Source organism: Mauremys reevesii, linkage group 24 (assembly GCF_016161935.1).
Source record: "Mauremys reevesii isolate NIE-2019 linkage group 24, ASM1616193v1, whole genome shotgun sequence".
Taxonomy (NCBI): domain Eukaryota; kingdom Metazoa; phylum Chordata; order Testudines; family Geoemydidae; genus Mauremys; species Mauremys reevesii.
The window spans coordinates 16171609-16191488 of record NC_052646.1 but is presented as its reverse complement, the minus strand read 5'-3'; the positions used below and the strand labels follow the sequence as shown (position 1 = coordinate 16191488).

The following is a 19880-nucleotide window of genomic DNA, read 5'->3' as shown; positions in this document are numbered from 1 at the left end:
CCATGGTACGGCCACACCTCGAATACTTGGTGCAGGTCTGTGCCCCATCTCAAAACAAAAGTTAGAAGTGGAAAAAGGTGCAGAGAAGGGCAACAAAAACAGTGTGGTATGAACAGCTCGCACGTGCAGAGAGATTGAAAAGACTTGGCCTGTTCAGCTTAGAAACAAGGTGACTGAGGGGGGATATGAATCTATAAAATCACGAACGGTGGGGAGACGAGTTAGGGGTGGGGACACTAAGAACTTGGGGTCACTAGGAAGAGAACAGGCAGCAGCTGTAAGACAAGCGTAAATACTTCCTTCCCCCAACAGCTGGCCAGCCTGGAGAACTCACTGCCAGGGGATGCTGGGAAGGCCAAAATTATACCTGGGTTCAACAAGAGAACTCGTTAAGTTCAGAGGATAGGGCCATCGATGACTTAGACAAGATGGTCCAGGACAAAACCTCATACTCTAGGGGTCCCAAAAGCTCATTGCCAGCAGCCAGGACTGGACAGGGGACGGATCACTCTGGAACTGCCTTGCTCTGTTCATTCCCTCTGAAGCCCCTGCTCCTGGCCCTTGGCAGAGGACAGGAGATTGGTCCTTCCAGCCCATTCTCAGGCTTGTGACATACCTACCCCAGCGAGGTCCTGGCAGGAGGCTGGGGCTGCTAGAATAGAATTCCTCTGCAGCAGCCAAGAAAGGCAGAGATATCAAGACTCTAGGGTTGCAAGGCTGGGCCGCCGTTTTCAAGAGGCGCTGCAGGCTGTGATCCAGGGGGCGCAGGCTGTGATCCAGGGGGCGCAGGCTGGCTATTGGCCCGTTCACGCTTTGGAACGGCGCTTCAGCTACACCCAACAACTTAGAATCAGGGGGCGTTTTCTGGGCAAGCACTAGCAGTTCAGCATGTGGGTGCCCCAGCCTCTGGCGGGGACATGCTAGGAAAGCACATACCAAGCGCAAGGGGCCCAGCCACTGCCACCATGGTGCATCCTGCTTTGGGAGAGACCAGCCCTTTGCCAACATGGTGACATGCCAAGCGAGACATAATGGAGACCGTTATGGAGAATCTGCAACAGCTGGTCGGCTGGTGCCAAGCAACGAGGCAAGGCCCTGAATGGCTCCATTCAGAGATCAGGTGTGGACAAGCCCCCGCCCTGGCTGGGGAGGCAGGGACTGCCGGCCTCCAGGCTCTAGAAGAGTCATTATGAAGCACCTGAAGGCAGCACTATCAGCAATGCTTTAATTTCTCCACCCCACCATGGTAGGACACCCTTGGCCCTAGCCGCCAAACTCTGGTTCAACCCCTTGCAGAGAGACAAGACCTGACAGCTGCTGTCAATACAGATCCCAACCCTGGCTGGGGGTGACCTTGTGCCGATGGTGCTCGGTGGCAATCTGTGGGCCACTGGTTGTCTACAGGCAGGTGACAAACATTCAGCAGAGAAACAAGCAATTAGAGAGGTTGCCCCCATGAAAAACCTGCAGCGATGTGGTTTGCAGATCAGGACCCTGTTAGAGCCGCTTCAGGACCTACTTTGTGCTTAAGGCACTGTCTGGGCCTTGCCTCGGTTTCCCCTCCTCGTGTATTTAGGCTTAGGTCTTTCGGGCAAGGAATCATGTGTGCAGCACCTGGCACTACCGCACCGTCCGAGATGAGGTGCTACTGCTCTACGTTTGCAGTCCTTGAGGACTACACAAATAGTCAATAGTCTAGCACTGAAACCATGATCTCATTCGGGCCCAGGCTTCAGAACCAGGTGGGAATAAAGGATCTGGACAATTTCACCCATGTTTCCGCAACTTTAGGTGGCTTTTATTTCCAACACTTATGAAATCTCAATGACACTACCGCCAGAGACCACTACTAACCCCGGGCTAGGCTCCTTCCCCCGGGGAGGCGTTGGTGCAGTTTTCTGGTTAGGCGCACGCAGGCCGTTGTGAGAGCAGGAGTCACACACGCACATGGACACGCACAAAGGTTTACGGGGACAGACGAGGCGCAGCGTTTGGGGCCGTGTGGTTGAAGCATTAAGATAAGATGGATCTTGTGGCCAAATATGTCTAGAGGGGGGTGAGGCGGATTCTTCAGATGGCCTGGAATGTAAGTGGGACAGGCGCTCAGTTCTCCTTGGTGTACATGTGACTCAGGAGGTCTGCAACCCGGTTACTGTAGCCATATTCGTTGTCATACCTACGGGAAGAGAAGAGGGACAAGTTCAGTTCTCAGCCACCTCACACACCAAGTGGACAACCCCGACCACAAAGGAGACCCTCCCAACTGGATGTTTCCACACGTCCTCTAGGGGGCTCCTGGTTTCCCATCCCTATTGCCTCAGCCACATGCCACTGCCTATAGGCCTCTGGACCAATCGAGGATGGTTGGAAGAAGGCAGAGGTAGTAGAGGACCTTGTGCTTAAGGCATTGACTGGGACTCAGGAGATCTGGGTTTGTCCTCAGTCTCTCTGTGTGATCTCTGGCCTATCTCCGGTTCTTCTCCTGGAGCTTAGCTTCAGGGCCAGTGACCTCACTAGATCTGGACTGGGACCCTCAGATTTAGTCATTCACCCAAAGGTCTTCAGCTGGGTTATGGGGGCCCTCTGTGCATGGGACTAGGCTAAGGTGCTCCAAGTGTACTCTACAGCTAGGGGAACCCAGATACCTCATGCCAGGCAAGTGAGATGCAGTTGATGAAACCCACTGGTTCTTGACCTACTCTGGAGAGTGGTCACTGGACTCCTAGAAGGCTGGGGTGGAGGAGTCCAGCATGCTCGAGAGGCTGGTTTTCAGACCCCTCCCTCTGCTTCGGACCAAGTGCAGTATCCCTCTGCCAGGCCTTACCAGGAGATGAGCTTCACAAAATTATCATTGAGGGAGATCCCAGCTCCAGCATCGAAGATGGAGGAATGACTGTCGCCGATGAAATCAGAAGAGACCACCTGCAAGTGAGGGGGGCATGCGTCAGGATTGGCTACTGGGGCATTTGGCTTTAGTTAGAGAGATGCAGGAGCGGGAAGAATGCGTACAGGCCAGTTCAGTAGGAGACTGGCCTCCCTTGGCCAGAGGTCCCCAGAAGCAGCTCTGATTGCACCATAGGCTGCACATCAAGATTTAATAAGGCTAAAGGCCGAGACTATTAGATCAGTCTTAGCATTGGTATAGCACAGGCCACAGAATGTCACCGTTACCCCCATAGTCAACCCAAGGACTTCAGACAGACAGCAGCATTTCAGTCCTCAGGAGACTCAACTGTTACATGCCACCAGCAGAGAACAGGAGACTGAGATGCCACCAGCGCCTGAGGTCCCATCCATGGCAGGGAATTGGATTGACAAGACCTGCCCAGATGATCTATGCCCCATGCTGGGGAAGAAGGTGAAAAATGTAAGTCCCTGCCGATTTGATGGGATTGGGGAAGGGGAAGATTCCTTCCTGACCCCAAATGCAGTCAGTTTGGCCCTGAGCATGTGAAGACACCAGCCAGGCATTCAAAAGGGATTCTCTGGCCCACCAGCCTGGGGTACCAGATGATGTTTCAGAGGAAGTGTGAAGGCCCAGATTATATCCAAAAATTTCTTCTTGATCCCTCCATGCAGCCAGCTAAAGCACTGAATAGCGAATCCCCAGAAGGCCCGGAAGAATCGGTAGCAACACACCAAGCCAATGCGTACCAGCGTGCTGCCCCCATGAGCAGGCCCTATATAGCTCTGTGGATACAGAGCTGGCATTTGTCATGTGCTCCCCTCCACTGGGACCCAACCTGAAGCAACGCTTGATGTCATCTGCGGCCAGTGTTTTCCCTACACCAAGCCCTGCTAACATCACACTGCTTCATTAGCATGGTTCATCTTCAGTGCCCTTCAGACTAGGCAACTGGCTGATGTGCTGCATGTGGGCACCAGTTGAGACGGGAAGTGAACCTGTATTGACAGATCTGCAGAGGGAGGGTAATGAGCTCAGCAAGCAGAACTCACCCCCACTTCTGGCATCAGAGCATCCCCTAGCAAGGCCTGGGGGTCGGCATGGGTTACAGCTCAGATCTCAGCATGTCACCCATGTTGCTTTGGCCTCCACACCCCGAGTCCAACCTTGCTGCCAGCACTCAAGATGGCTGCACCCATTCCCTGCTCACCTCATCTTCTGTGTACCCCAGGATCCCAGCCATGGGGCCCTCGGAAGCCTTCTTCATGGCCTCTTTGATTTCAGCATAGGTCGCCGGCTTGGCAAGGCGGCAGGTTAGGTCCACGACGGAGACGTCAGAAACAGGCACACGGAATGCCATGCCGGTGAGCTTCCTGTGAGGAGGAGGGAAGTTCAGCCAATGAGAGAACCAGCAAGGACGGCCTGTGAGCAAGACTCTGATGGCTCTAGAAGACCAGTCAGCAGTTCTGGAATTGGAGCCCCAAAAGGGAGACCCCCAGACCCTCCCAACAGAGATGTAGTGTTTGGGGGTTTGCTTAGCCAACACTGCTAGCATGTCAGACGCCATGAATGGTACAAGCTTCTAAACAGATGTGGTTTGCCCATCACCATGGCCACCTCTAGGAGCCAGAGTTTCTCTCCCAGCCACCATCTGGCCTGTGGGACATCACCCAGCCACCTGGGGCAGGATTGCTACAGGGAGGCCTAGGCCAGAGACTTCTCCTGCTGCCCGCTCACTAAGACATGGCCCGTACCCGTTCAGCTCTGGGATGACCTTGCCAACTGCTTTGGCAGCACCAGTGGATGCTGGGATGATGTTCTGGTGGGCACCCCTTCCGTCACGCCAGGCCTTGGCAGAGGGACCATCCACGGTTTTCTGTGTGGCAGTGTAGGCATGCACTGTGGTCTGAAGGTCGAGACGAGAAGCATGGTTATGAGCTGGTAGAAGCTAGAGAGAGTCAGTCACCTGTTCCTGCACACAGGCAAGCGGCTGGGGGTCAACAGCACACAGAAGACTTACCATGAGTCCTTCCACAATGCCAAAGTTGTCATGGATCACCTTGGCCAGAGGCGCCAGGCAGTTGGTGGTGCAGGAGGCATTGCTACATGGGGAGGGAAGGAAGTCAGACTGATGTCTGGCAAACACCTGCTACTGGAGGAGTGCCAGTAGCCTGCCTAGTTGAGTTCCCATTCCCACCCGCACCCCCATTTCTCCCTGGTGTAAGGGAGACAATAGAAACCATGCTGATTAGGATAGTCTTTGCTCACACGTCAAGGTGGAAGCCCACCTGCCCTCCTCTTGAGGGGACAATCTTCCCGCACAAGCTGTCTATAGGCCTCTTGCTTCCCAACTGTATGGCACAAGTCGCTAAATTCTTGTCTTGGTCCCTTTCCTCAGGCACATGTCCCCAAAATGGAGGCTCTCAAACATCCCTCCGATCCCAAAGGGGAGATCCATGCCCTCATCTCTCCTCGGCCATGGACAAGCCAGACTCAGGAGATCACTCCAAGCCAGTCTGGGGAGCAACTCAGAAAGCCGTCCCATCCTATTGTCCAACTCCCCCACACACGCACGCACGATGTGGGGAGGCGGGTCTTACCTGACGATTGTCATGCTGGATGGGTCGTACTTGTCCTCGTTGACACCCATGACGAACATGGGAGCATCGGGGGAGGGGGCGCTCACTACCACTCGCTTGGCTCCGCCTTGTATATGGGCCTGTGGAAGAGAAGGCTAATCATGGGGGATCCTGCTATGCAGAAGGTCAGGCCAACCTCATCTGGAGGAGTTAGGCACTAGCAGACCTAGGTGTTGACGGAAGACTCCATCACACCAAGGTCTTGGATGAAGGCTGCCCAGGAGAATGGCATCCCAGGCACAGCCAGGCTGTCCTAGCCCTGTAGTGGCTCAGCTTGTTAGCCACAGGTTCTCAAATTCCCAGTCAAGGAGGACAAGCAGGTGTCTGAGCCCCACGTGCCAGTCAGCCATGGGCTCGCAGTTCCTGTACCAAGCTAGGTAGCTCAGACACTCACCGAAGCTTTGTCAATGCTGAGGAAGACTCCGGTGGACTCGACAACGTACAGAGCTCCTGCGTCACCCCAGGGAATCTCACTGGGCTTCATGCTGTAAGAGACAGCAGACCAGGGTTACTGCCCCAAGGGCCGGCTACTTCCAGGAGGTCAATGCACATGTTCAAGCCCAGATGAGGACTCGGTCCCAATTCCATACAGCTGAGGGAGTGGTGTGGGACCCCCAGCCTCCAAGGACCTCGATACACCAGCCCCTTGGCACCCAACTCTTCCTTTGAAAAATCTGTCATTTCTAGGGTGACAGAGATACAGCTGAGTGGAGACTCATCAGCAACCTGGAGAAAGGCTGGTCTTCTGGTTTCAAGGCACTGGACAGATACTCTTGAGATCTAGGTTCAACTGCCAGCCCCACCAGACCCCCTGAGCAGCCATGCACTAGATCTGTGACTCAGTTTCCCCCAACCTGTAAATCTGTCCTTTCCCCTTGCTCACAGGGGGCTGGGAAGAAAAGCCTATTAGTACTTGGGCGGCAGACACCGCAACGATGGGCTGCACACAAGTACCTAGAGATCACTGCATAGCTCCGTCAGGTCCACGCCCCATCCCTTCATTTGCACTAGCATGATCCTTCAGGGGTCCAGATGCCTGGATCTTACCCTCTAGATGCTAGGCTCTCATCTCCTGAATTGAGCTGGATTCGCAGAAGGGACTTCTCATCTAGTCTGGTCTGTATAACAGGCCAGAGGATTTCACCCTGTACTGAGACCAATCACTTCTGATTTGGCGTGAAACCCGACGGACATTTCCAGCTAGCCGTGCTCTTAGCTCAACCTGATGGGCTTCAGAGTCAGGGGAGGTGTCTCCTTTACACTACAGATTCACATCTTGAAGTGAAGCAGGCAGGCCTAGTGATGCAGGAGGCAGATTAGGACATCTGGGCTCTGCTAGACTGGTACGAGTCGCACGTAGTTGGACATGCTATATGGGAAAGCAGTTATTTCTCTAGACACTGCTGAACGCTGCAGTGTACAGGAGTTGCTGTCTGTACACTGCAATTCTACCACCTCTGAAGTGGCACATGGCAGCTGATTTAATGCCAATGCTAGCTTCCTGTCCTAGACTCTGTACAGGAAGTTTAGTACAGCCAGCTGAAACTGGGTGAAGGAGTTTTAGCCTAACCATCAGAACGCTGGAGTGATGCCACCATAGTGCAGAAAGGCTCTCAGGACTCAATGCTCTGTTTTCCCAGCTAGCCAACAGAAGACAGCCCTCCAGCCATTTGGCAACCATTAGCACTGATCCACTGTGGAAGGACCCTCACATCCTGCAGCACCATGCACCTGGCTCAGGTCTCCCCTCCCAGTGTCGAGCAGACTGGCCCTGCTTAGCAGCAAGATCCCAAGCACTATGCCAGTGATGAGTTGCCAGGTTCTAGCCTGCACCCTGTACTACATAAGAACGGCCAGACTGGGTCAGACCAAAGGTCCATCTAGCCCAGTATCCTGTCTTCTGACAATGGCCAATGCCAGGAATGAACAGAACAGGTAATCAAGTGACCCATCCTGCCGCCCATTCCCAGCTTCTGGCAAGCAGAGGCTAGGGACACCATCCCCACGCATGCTGGCTTACAGCCATTGATGGGTCATGGAGAATAGGTCCGTTCAGCTCCCCCTACTCACCACTGGAACACTGAGATCTCACTGCCATCCACCACCAGCTTGCCATCTTCAGCCTTCACCTCGCCACTGTAGCGCCCGTGAGTGGAGTCATACTTGAACATGTACACCTGAGAGGGGAGAACGTGTGAGCCGAGCAGCCCAAGCCCTGGTGGAGTTACCCGAGGCAACTGCTGTCATTCAGCAGGGGAGTCTCCCTAACTGATCAACTCTGCTTCCATCAACTGCAAAAGGTTACGCCGGTGACCAGTTCTCTTCAAGAGGGGGGACTGATCAGCAGCAAACCTCTGGCTGTGCGGTAGAGCAGCCGGCATTAAGACTATCCTCCAAGTAGATCCAGAGGAGGACACCGAATGAGGGTGCATCAGCACAGAGAGCAGAAGAGCCGAGCTCCCTGAAAGCTAAGGGGTATGGTGCCTTTAGAGTCCTAGCACTGAGCAATCAAACCCAACAGTGACTGCAGGATGGGTCCTAGACAAAGCTGGGTATCAGAGATGCAATGGCTCCTTCGCAACCAGCAGGTGCGGTATACGTAAGGCCAAGAGAAAAACCCAAGTCTCCCAGCCAGCTTCTCAGCTATGGGAGCTGGCTTGGACTGGAACACGACGATCAAGTCCCAGGTGAGGCAGCTCAGAGGAAAGTTTGCCGTGGCTGTGTGACAATGTGCACCCCATATTTACTATATGAGGATATAATTATGGCATGTTTTGTACAAAATCTGCCTTGTGAAGCATCAGTGTAAAAGGCTGGATCTGTTGAATTGGATGTGCTGTCATTGCATGGGGAGCTGTGAAGTTTTGCTCTGTTGTGAAGCTGGAAGCACCCACACAGAGGCTTTTAGGTACAACAATGAAGAAGCTAGACAGTGCTAATGGCCCCATTAAAGGGAATCCACACGCCCAGGGACTATCTCCGGAATTGTTCACAACTGAGGCTTCCCAGAGGGCACTGGAGGATGCTTGGGTGGGGCAGACCCCCACATCATGAGCAAAGATCTTTCTAGCAAACTGGAAGAAGCTATAAAAGTGGGAAAGTGACATCACCACTTGGCCTGGCTTCCCCTACAACACAACACCTGAAAACACCAGAGGAACCAAGACTGAACTGGGGAAGGGGATCCCAAGCAGGAGAGAATAAATTTGAGCCCGCGTAAGCAAAAGCTGTAACCTGCTTGTACTAGCTAACAGGGCGAGACACTCCTTGATTCAAATCCTATCTAGTTTATAAATTTTAGATTGCGTTTTTGTTTTATTTTGTAGGTCATCTGCTTTGATCTGTACGCTCACTAAAATCACTTAAAATCTTTTAAATCTGCTTTATATTTTTTACCTAGCAACACACACTGTTTTAGAAGTGTTTGGGGAAGATTTGTTTGCTCATGAACAAAAAATGGTGCATTCTCCTCTCCACATTGAGAGCAGGGCAGACTGGGTAATAAACTTATACCCGTCAGGCTTTTGACTAGGCCAAGACAGTACAGCTCTGGCGTCCTAGACTGTGGCGCTGGGGGAAGCTGGCTGGAGCCTCTGTTTGCTTCTCAGCCACTTGTGAACTTTCAGGTAACTGAATCTGGGTGTCCAATACCTGTGTAGATGTTTGTGCGAGTGCAGGACTGGGAAAGATCTGCAGCTAGTTACAGCCGCAGTGTGAGAGGGGACCCAGATTGGTATGTCAGAGGGCTCGGCAGTACCCCAGTTCCAGGCTGCACTCCAGGGAAGCCAGACAGGCTGAAAAAGGCCCCTCAGTCCTCCACTCCCGTCACATGCTGATGTGCCAGCTGGCCCATCCCACCACGCTGCAATCACTATCTACATAGGGTTGAGGTTGGAGATCGTCCAGGGACACTGAGAACTAACTATGGGAGTCTGAGCTTCCGAGACATACAGAAGAGTGTCGTAGGCAGGACAGTTTGGCCATTGGATTGAGGGGCGGTAAAGTTACCATGTAGTTGAGGTCAATGAAGGGGTCATTGATGGCCACCACTTTGAGTCCCTTCTCCAGGCAGGCTCGGAGGACCAGACGCCCGATACGGCCAAATCTGGAACAGGAATGTTAGTAGTTAGATAGAGTCCCGTAGCCATAGTCCCATGCAGGGAGCTAGTCACGAAGGGACGTCTCTTCCATGCCGGCTTTTGAGCTTCCTTAGCCATTAAGAGCTCCCCCACATACTCGCAGCACAGCCAATGGGAGCTCAGTCAGCAGGGCTTCCCCACGACTGTCCAATCACTAGGACATTAAGCTACCCCCTTAGCTTTGCATTCTAGTGGTGCCCCCTAGTTCTGATCTGGTAGTAGCACAAGCCAGCCGCCCTGACCACCTTGGAACAAGTTCCTCCATGAATTCCCCGACATAACTCCGCTGCAGCTGCTGGATTGAAGTGCTTCAAGATGACAGCCTGGTGACCCCTGAAGTCACCTCTGACTAAGAAAGCAAGAACTGCATTGATGGGCTCAGTCATTCGTTCACCACCACCACTGCCGTCAATGAGCCAGGCTCCTCCTTGAAATTAAGATGGCTGCCAGTAAGTGGGTCTGGTGACACCACAGGGGCAGAGAGCCAAGTGCTATTTTGAATGCAGGGTGCGTTCCCAGCCACTGGAGCTGCCGGGTGCCTCCGAGTGACTTGCAAAATGAGTGGAAACACCGCAAGGTTGATTTTACCATAGCTGCCTGTTACGGCCACCACTTCTTACGACACGCAGCAGAACTTGCCACTCCTGCTGCACTGGGCGGCCCCACCTGCGCCACGGTAGAGGGCTACAACTCCTGCCCTCTGGGCAGCATAAGAGGGAGTTTGGGGCCTTACCCGTTAATCCCAACAGTGAGCTCAGACATGACTGGTTCTACTGGTTTCTCTACCGGAGCCGGTTCCTCAACTTTCTCCGGTACGGATGGTTTTCGGGACTGGGAGACCTCAAGTCTGGAAGGAAAAGGAGGAATCAGAGTAGAGACTGGGGCAGACGCCAGTATAAAGATAACAGCAGACAGGCCTTTTTGCAAGGGAAAACCACAGCTCCTTTACAGCAAGTGGGAACATGGGATTTGCCCAGCTACATGAGTCCAGTGGGTCCATCCAGACCAGTATCCCAGCTCCCCCCATGGCCTGTCCTAATTTCATTAGAGGAAGGTGCAAGAAAGGCCCCCTCGAGGGCAGTGATGGAATAGCCTGTCCATGGTATGAAGTGTCTTCCTGACCTCCTTTAGAGGTCGAGGCTTATGCCCTGAAATCTGAGGGTTACATCCCTTCCAAAATCCTATTTTAAGAAACCCTCTGAACTCTGGCTATTCTACGCCCTTCCTGGATCCCTCTCAGCTCTTGGCCAAAGTGACCTCTTGTGGCACCGAGTTCCGCAAGCCAGAAGCGTGGAACAAAACCATCTGATCAGTTCTAAGTGTGCTGCCCATCCCGCCCCTTGTTTGCACAGGGGAGAAGGTGAATAGCAGCACCCAGTCCAGTTTCTTTCCCATTCCGGAAAGGGACAGTCCCAATCCTCTCATTACCCATCTCACAGTCCCTCTATTTTTGCTCTAACCTTTGAGATCCGAGTGATCCAGTCAAGGGCACCCAACAAACAATGCTGCTACACAAACAAGTGTTCTGCTGTAGTGCCTTGGGCTGATCCAAAAACAAGGCCCCATTGTGCTACGCACCGTAAGAGCAGCAAGGTGTGTGCCCTGAAGACCTTGGTTTCAACAAAATTCAATCTGATCTATCCCATTCCTCACACACTAGCACCATTTGCTTTCCAGGGGCGACTGCGTATTGAGCAGGAGTCTTGAGGCTTGTCCAGACAGGGGTAGTGGTTTCAGAATAAGGTAGGGTGTGAATTTAAAGCCCGGGAGCTATTCTGGGAAGTGGCCCCCCAGGGAGCCAATCCCAGAGTAGCTTCAGAGAGATAATCCAGAATAGCTTCTGTAGAACAGCTTCCTGTCGATGAATCCACAATGAGGCACAGGACTATAAAGTGACATTGCATTCAAGATGCTGCCTCCGTTGTGTCTATCAGTCCTGGCTATCAGCCTGCCCCAGTAAGGTAAAGTTACACTAGTCAGCCTGCAGGTACAGCTAGGGAAGCATGAGCTGGATTCTATGACGACTGTTTTTAATGAAGCCCCAGTGGAGGAGTCCCTTGTATTGGACAGAAGGAGACGCTTCCTTTACTTTGGCTATGGCTACACTGCAATCAGAGGTGTGACTGCAGCATGCGCAGGCCTACCTGATCTAGCTAGCGTGATGAACAGCAGCTGCAAAGCTGACGCAGCACAGACTAGCCACTCCAGTCCATACACAGGATCCCAGCTCATGCTGAGGTTTCACTGCTGTTATTTCAGCTGGCTAGATCAATGCTTAGGGCCCTACCAAATTCACAGCCATGAAAAACACGTCACAGACCATGAAATCTGCTCTCCCCCCTGTGAAATCTGGTCTTGTGCGCTTTTGCCCTATACTATAGGGATTTCACGGGGAAGACCAGCGTGTCTAGAATTGGGAGTCCTGACCCAAAAGGGAATTGCGGGGGTGGGGTGTTGTATTGCCACCCTTACTTCTGCGCTGCCTTCAGAGTTAGGCAGCCAGAGAGCGGTGGCTCTTGGCCAGGTGCCCGGGTCTGAAGGCAGCACCCTGCCAGCAGCAGCACAGAAGTAAGGGTGGCAATACCACACCATGCCACCCTTACTTCAGTGCTGCTGCCTGCAGAGCTGGGCAGCCGGAGAATGGTGGTTGCTGACTGAGGGCCCAGCTCTGCAGGCAGCAGTGCAGAAGTAAGGGCAGCACAACCCCCTCTACAATAACCTTGTGACACCACCACCACCCCCAGCTCCTTTTTGGGTCAGGATCCCTACAATTAGAACTGTGAAATTTCAGATTTAAATAGCTAAAATCATTAAATTTATGACTTAAATCCTATACTATGAAACTGACCAAAATGGACTGTGAATTTGGTGGAGCCCTATCAATGCTGTACGTGCTACAGTCACACCTCTGAGTGCTGTGTAGACATACCCAGATTGGGACAGAGGCAGAGGCCCATGCTTCAAGGGCTTAGATGCTACCAGAATACATAGAATATCATCTACCAAATAGCCCTGCAAATTTACCCTGGGATCTGATCTCCTGGGATCAAGTTGTTTGAGAGATTGAAGTGCAGAGATCACTATCTGCTCTGCATTTTGAAGGTCACTATCTGCTCTTACCAAGGAGGATCAAATCTTAGTTTAAAAGGGAAGCCCGCAGTCATTTGCCTATCACTACACACAGCTGTAAAGGCGAGCAAGTCCCCAGAAATATAGGCCAGAGTAAGGCCCACATGTACTTAAGTTCCCCCTAGGATTCACTTAAATCAGAGCTTACCTGAAAACTTTGACACTAACAGATGATCCAACTGACTCCTGGCTCAACGGGGAGTTACAACGCTGCAGCATTTTGCTGGCTGCCCTAGCTACTGACTGGAGATACTGAAAACAGCGAGTGCAAGACACTTTTTAAAACTGAGCTTTAATGTAATCATTGACTCTACTGAGCTCTATGTTGCTCTAACAGTTAGTGCGGGTCTTTTAGAGAAAGGACCCAGACAGAGAAGTCGTCCTTAATTTCAGTTCCTTTGACATCGATTTAATCCCATCATGGGGTCACCAGCTCTGATCCTGCACAGCACTTGGGCCCATCCCCTGCAACAGCTACTCATGTGCTTATGTGCATGAAGCACATTCAGATGGAGCGTCCAGAGACGGGCTACTGGGCCTTACATGCCACGATTTCAGGGGAGGTCTCTGTTTTGTCAGGGCAAAGTCTGCCCAGCAGAGGCTAGGCAGGGGAAGGGCTTGTGGGTTGAGTGCAGGAGCAGATCTAGAATGCCCGTAATTGACCCTAATCAAGTCAATTTCACCTCTAAGACAATTCAGGGCTCAAGTCCTTCCCACTGTTCCCAGGCCTCAGGCAGGTCAGGGGCATCCTTGAGGGGAGGTCTCATCCCCTCCAACTGAGCAGTGGATTCTGTGTGGTGGGGGGGGCTTTCTGCAGACCCTAACCCAATCCATGAGTCCCCACCCTCTCCCAGCACTCTGACTGGATGAGCCAGCTAGGACCTTCCCAGAGCAGGTTTCAGAGTTAATGCAACACAGATGTATGGGACATTACCCCTGCACCACCCCGCTATTGTTTCAGGCTCCCTGCAGACTCAGATGCCGCCATGTCAATTGTGCTAGGGGAATGCGCTTTCATGACCCAGAGCAATACCAGTGGAAGCCCAGCAGCCAGGTCATTCATTAGGCAGGTGTATCAGAATGAGGCCTACTAAAGTAGTGGAAATACACAGCACACCAAGCCCCTGATAGCACAAGTACTTTGCTAGGCCCATTTACACAGCCCTCTGCTTCCATCAGCTATAAATCCTGGTATGATGCTGCCAGCCATCATCTTGCATCTGAACCAGCAGAATATAGCATCAGCCAGAAGATTCCCAGAGGCCCCGCTCCACGACATCAGTTACAAGGTCAAATGGCAAAGGTGAATCTGGCATGAGGCCCCGCTGGGGAAGAAGAGAGCACTCTGCTTTGTGTTTACATGGAGCCTGAGCCTTTTGAGAGCTAAGAAATCCCCCTGGAGTCTGTCCCTCAAAAAAAACCACACACAGAACAGCAAGTGATTCATGCATCAAAGGCCACTTCATTTCGGGGACCAGTGCTCTTAGCAAGCACTCTGAGTAGCTCACATCCCCAACCCCTCGGTTCGACAGCCTCTTATCCAGTCCTCCCTCAGATACAGAAGCAGTGTGACAGGGGTTAGTGCACTGGATTGGAAATCAGGGTTCCCAGGTTCTGGTACCAGTGGGCATGACCCTGTCCAAGGTCACACCATGTCTGTGCCTCAGTTTCCCTATCTGTACAAGAGTGGGTGAATGCTGCATTTTAACTGGACTCTAGGTTTTAACAGCGCTAACAGCATATGACTGAGTCATCCTGTCGCTTCAGAACCAGACAGTCTCAGACTCCCCCCAGATCTCAATTAAGTCACATACCAAGAAACTAAGGCAGAAATCACTAGCACTGACTGAATACAATCATAGAAATGCAGGGTTTGGAGGGGACCTCAGGAGGTATCTAGTCCAACCCCCTGCTCAAAGCAGGACCAATGCCCAGACACATTTTTATCCCAGTTCCCTAAATGGCCCCCTCAAGGGCTGAACTCACAACCCTGGGCTTAGCAGGCCAATGCGCAAGCCACTGAGCTATCCCTCCCCACCAGCGTCTACCCAAACCACTAAAGGTTCTGTCTAGGTCTTACACGCTGCCAACCCTCTGCCCCACAAAAATCACAGTAGGGCCTGCAGAGCTAAGATAAACACTCAGAAATCTCACAGGCAAGCCAGCTGATGGACTAGTTTTTGAAACCAAACAAGGCGGACAGCTAACCACAGATGCAGCAGATCAATGCAGGCAGGCAGAGGGTTTGGCTTGAGCCCTGATGGGGTGCTAATATCCAGCCACCAAAGAATTAAGCCACCTGTGAGTGTGCACTCAGCACTGCAGACCTCTGATTGCAAAGCTGGGGTGGGATTTATTGTAGAATTCACCCCCCCCCCAAATCAGAATCCAGGAGGCTGTAAAATAAAATATCGAGGCAGCAGCTGCTAGAGGCAGCAGGTGGCATTTCGCTTCAAGATGGCCAGCTCTGCAAGATGGAGTCTGCAGCAGAGCACTGAGTGAGGATCAGCTCCCATCCCGCTTCCACCAAGCGTCACTTCCATTCCCAGCAAAGGGACCATGGCCAGCTCTCTCACTCCACAGCTACTAGTCCTGAAATCTAAGACCATGGCTACATGATCACTTGTTTTGCTTATTTGGCAAAACGTTATGTCGCTCAGGAGTGTGAAAAAACCACCCCTCTGAGCAACACGAGTGCTCATGCCAGCAAAACTTGGGTGCACAGTGCTAGGCTGGTGGGAGAGCTTCTCATTTAAGTGGTTTTATCATGTCAACTGGAGAGAGCTCTCCTGTCAGCATAAAGCAGCTACACAAGTGATCTTACAGGGGCACAGCTGTACCAGTACAGTTGTGCCGCTGTAAGTTCCCTAGTGTAGACAAGGGCTAAGTGCGGCAAGAAGGGCCAGCTAATATGGCTGTGCTGCCCAAGGAAGAGAAGGTGCAGAGGACGTGTTGTTCTAGAGGCAAGAGGACTGGATCGCTCATTTCTGCAGCATCACTGCAAAGCTACGCTTGCCACATAAATGGCGGGTCTCCGTTTTGGCACGACTCATGAGACCACCATCTATATCCTTGCACACTCTGATTATCCATCAGACATTCGTATTACCGTAGCAACTAGGACTCCTCAGGGAGTAGGACCCCCTTGTGCTAGGTGTCCATCACCATGGCCCCTTTCCCAGTTGCCCCCCAACTGCACGGGGAATATGTAGCTTTAGGGCCTACACACAAAGGAATACAAGGGATCTTAAAGGCAGATAATCTGCACCAGCCCAGCAAAGGTTTTAACAGAACTAATGGCATACGACTGAGTCATCCTGTTGCTTCAGCACTCGACAGTCTCCGGATATCGATTCAAGATAAGCTGGCCAGTCTGTACTGGCCATGGGGGGGGAGAAGAGAAGAATGTGGCCTCTTCCACCCCACTGCAGGCATTCTACCGCAGTGACATTGAGAGGTCAGGACATGGAACGCCAAAGCCAGACGAGAACGCATTAGGCACACGCCACAGACACTGCCGTCTTCGCTCAGGCACGGATACCCGGCGTCAAACCTCAGGGACTTCACAAGCATCATTATAAATGTGGAGAGCTGGGGAGATTAAATGACCTTGGAAGAGTCAGTAGCAGAATAGAACACAAGCCACCCAACTCCCTCTGCTTCCACCACTAGACCGTGTTGCCTCTATAAGACAACTGGCACCCGCCTTGGTACTTGTTCCGATCGCTTGGTTTCCTCAAGCACAAAAGCTGGTGTCTGCTTTCCCACGCTAGAGGACGCATCCAGTTTCACCTCCGGCAGACTTCCAGCAATCAAAAACAGGAAGTCTGCTCAGTTTAGATACTCGCTCAGCACCATGGCCGAGGGTCACAAATATGCTCTGTATGCACACCCCTTTTTCTTCTGAAAGGAGGAGGCAGGAGAGAGAACAGCTTGCTGGCTGCAGGTGCTGGTAGAGGCAAGAGTGCCTCCCTGGAGAGGAGCTATAAATGTACTTGGGTCTCTGGGGCCTGATGTACTGATGAGAAGTGCTAGGTAATACAAGTGTAGATCTCAAAGCATTTTACAGAAATTGCCTCAGTTTCCCCATCTGTGAAATGGGGGGGGGGGAGGTAAAGTGGGGAAGTGACTTGCCCAAAGTAGCAGGACCTAGTGGATAGAGCACACAACTCTCTCCCCACTGTCTACACTAGGTTGCGACAGATCAGCATTGTAACGGTCAGTCTTGAGCAGGATTACAGACAGATGCTTCTCGCCCTCCCACCAGTGGAGGATTTTAAGCTAGATGCCATACATGAATTAATAGGGAGAGACCGCCTCTTCTGCAGAGGGGAGGGGCATATGACATCGGTAGTGGTGCAATACAGCAGAGGGTGGGCAATAATATTGCAGTCTGTTCTCCGAGAGAGGCACAATTTTGCCGTGAGGAGCATGCCATCTCCTGCCTGTGCAACTGCTACCCCCACCTAGCTCACATGGAGGGAGGGGAACAATATAACCTCACTGGAAGTACAACAGTTCGGAAGGAAGCGGTTTAAATCCCTCCAGGATCAGGGGATTTTCAGCACCCGCTGTCTAAGGGGTGCAACTGGAAGGACAAGCATGCTAGCAATAAAACGCTTCCCGTATCAGAGGGGGCAGGGCACAGGAAGGAGAGCAGAGGGCCAAGCAGCAAGGCAAACTCCCTGGAGGTATTCTGGGCTGGGTTGGAGGGGCAGGGGGTCCAAGCCAGCTCCAATCCAGCATATAAGAGGCTTGGAGGGACAAGGCCTCAAAACAGGAGATGCAGCCACGGCCCCCCCCCAGGGTTTAGTCTATTTTGGGTGGATTCTATTTTAATTAAGCAGCAGGGAACCCACTTGACCTGATCAGCAGGGAGACGCTGCCCATTGAAGGTCTCCCACATGGGGAGGCGATGGGTGGTCCAAAGGAAGAGGAATGCAGCTGCCCATCCCCCACAGAAGGATGGGCTCATTTCTTGCATGACTGCAGGGGGTGACTAGAAGGTAAACCCTCCTGCGGCCTGGCCCTGCCTGGAGGGGGAGGGGAGGTGATGCGGAGTCTGATTGGAGTTTCCCTGCTGTTGCCATGTTTCTAGAGAGATCCATGGTGCAAGGGCACCACCAGGTCACAGTCTGCATCATCACCCTCCCCTCCATCCCACCCCCCTTTGCAGACATCACCCCCTCAAGCTGCCCCAAACACATGGAACTGATCTCCCAGCAGATCCCTGCACCCCTCTCCCCACCCCAAGGCACCCGGATTTACTCCCACCTCAGAGCTGCATCCCTCCCTTACCAGACTGGGAACTGGGGTGGTGGGGGTTCCCTATACACCCCTGGGCCCTCTCCCATTTACACTTCACCCTAGATGCTTGTTCCACTCCCATCCTGCCCTCTGACATGACATCCCCTCCTCACAACTCCCTGCACATACACAGTGCCCCAAGCTATGCCCCCAGCCTCCTCTCCATCTGCAGCTCCCCACAGCTGCAGTCCCTGCCCCACAGCCCCTCCAGTTCTGCCACTAACCCCTCCCACCCAACTCCTCTATATGCTGCCCCTCAGACCTCCTCCTGGCCCCTCTCCACATCACCCCCTCATCTAACCCCAGCTCTCCACCCCATGCAGCCATCAACCGCTCCAAAACCAGCCCCAAAGCCCTGCTATTCACCACAGCCCCCCCCACTCCCCTAGCCCGCTCTGCCCATCACCACCGCCACACACACTTACACAACCACTCACTCATAGCTCCCCATCCCCCCACCCAGCTCACATCCAATCCCCCCACCCCAGAGCCAACCACCCTCACCCCAAACCTATCCCCTGCTGCATCCCCCACAGCTTCTCCCCACCAGGAGCACCCTACTTCCAAACCCCACACCCCCCATATCTAGCACCTCCCCCACATACCCCATATCCATCCCCCAACATCCATCCCCTTCTCCCCCCCACACACCCCAAATCTATCCCCTGCTGCATCCCCCACCAGGAGCACCCTACTTCCAACCCCATATCTAGCACCTCCCACATACCCCATATCCAGCCCCCACATCCATCCCTTCCCCACACACACACCCCAAATCTATCCCCTGCTGCATCCCCCACCAGGAGCATCCTACTTCCAAGCCCCCACCCCATAGCCATCCTCCCATTACACACCCATCCCCATATCCATCCCCTCCCCACCCCATACCCCACATCCATCCCCATACCCAGCCCCCAACCCATCACCATCTTCCCATTACACACCCAGCCCCCCTTCTCCATCCCCCACACGCCAAACCCATCCCCCCACACCCTATATCCAGCCCCCCGGAACCATCCCCTCCCCGTCACCTGCTGCGCCCCACCACATACCAGGAGCTCTGGTGTCTGGATGGCGTCGAATGAAAGGAGCAGCCACTCAAACGCCCGTTTATATACTCCCCCGCCCCTCCCTTGCCACGCCTCCCTCACCGCCTAGCCACGCCCCGCACTCGCTGGCGCGCGCTGTCCCCGCCCCACCCTTCCGACCAGCGCGCGCCTTAGTAACCGCACAGCGCGTGCAGGTCAAACCGTCGCGATGGAAAGCGGGCGGGAGGGGGCGGAGAAAAAGCTTGCGGCCTCTACTGCGCAGGCGCCGTGTCGTGGTCGCGAGGCGCGCTGGCGGTTACCAACCGCCGCGGCACACGCCTCCTCCAGGATCATCCACCCCGCCCCTCCCACTCCCGTTTTCATGCGCATGTGCAGATCCGTCTGCCCTGAGCATCCTCCGGTTGAACACCTGCTCGCGAGGGCTTCTGGGGATTGTAGTTTTCCTGACTGCTCCCTGTCTGATGTGAGCTGGACCCTGCAATACACCCCTGGGGGGAGGGCGGGAGCCAGGACTCCTGGGTTCTGCCACTGCCTCCCTGGGTACTGGACAAAACACGAGAGGGGGCGGGGTATGGAAATGAAAAGGTAGATTAGATAGCAGGGATGGAAGAGCAGGCAACACAGTGATGAGGGGAGATTAATAAGACTGGGACTTTTCAGCTTGGAAAAGAGAGGGCTAAGGGGAGATATGTTTGAGGTCTATAAAATCATG

General features: G+C 53.3%; 1 protein-coding gene across 2 annotated transcripts; it reads right to left on the bottom strand.

Annotated features, from left to right (window-relative positions):
- Positions 1-1772: 1772 nt before the first annotated feature.
- LOC120390299 (glyceraldehyde-3-phosphate dehydrogenase 2) lies at positions 1773-19271 on the bottom strand. 2 transcript variants are annotated; one of them, XM_039512861.1, is made up of 12 exons: positions 19172-19213; positions 12961-13064; positions 10417-10530; positions 9553-9649; positions 7615-7721; positions 5939-6029; positions 5506-5624; positions 4926-5007; positions 4660-4811; positions 4116-4278; positions 2825-2922; positions 1773-2176 (listed from the first exon to the last, which is right to left on the bottom strand). In XM_039512861.1, exons 2-12 carry the CDS (start codon positions 13029-13031, stop codon positions 2104-2106), a joined length of 1167 nt encoding a protein of 388 aa, XP_039368795.1. In that variant the 5' UTR covers positions 13032-13064; positions 19172-19213; the 3' UTR covers positions 1773-2103. The 2 variants fall into 2 exon arrangements, with proteins under 2 accessions (XP_039368795.1, XP_039368796.1); XM_039512862.1 differs by lacking the exon at positions 12961-13064 and having other exon boundaries at positions 19172-19271.
- Between the last annotated feature and the right edge of the window lie 609 nt (positions 19272-19880).

Bases quoted from the DNA above. Each gene is read 5' to 3' on its own strand.
- LOC120390299 (XM_039512861.1), bottom strand. From the start codon at position 13,031: ATGCTGCAGCGTTGTAACTCCCCGTTGAGCCAGGAGTCAGTTGGATCA. The intron at 5,008-5,505 runs GTAAGACCCGCC...CTCCCCATGTAG, and splicing joins TCCAGCATGACAATCGTCAG to CAATGCCTCCTGCACCACCA. The intron at 4,279-4,659 runs GTACGGGCCATG...TCCTCCTCACAG, and splicing joins GTCATCCCAGAGCTGAACGG to GAAGCTCACCGGCATGGCAT.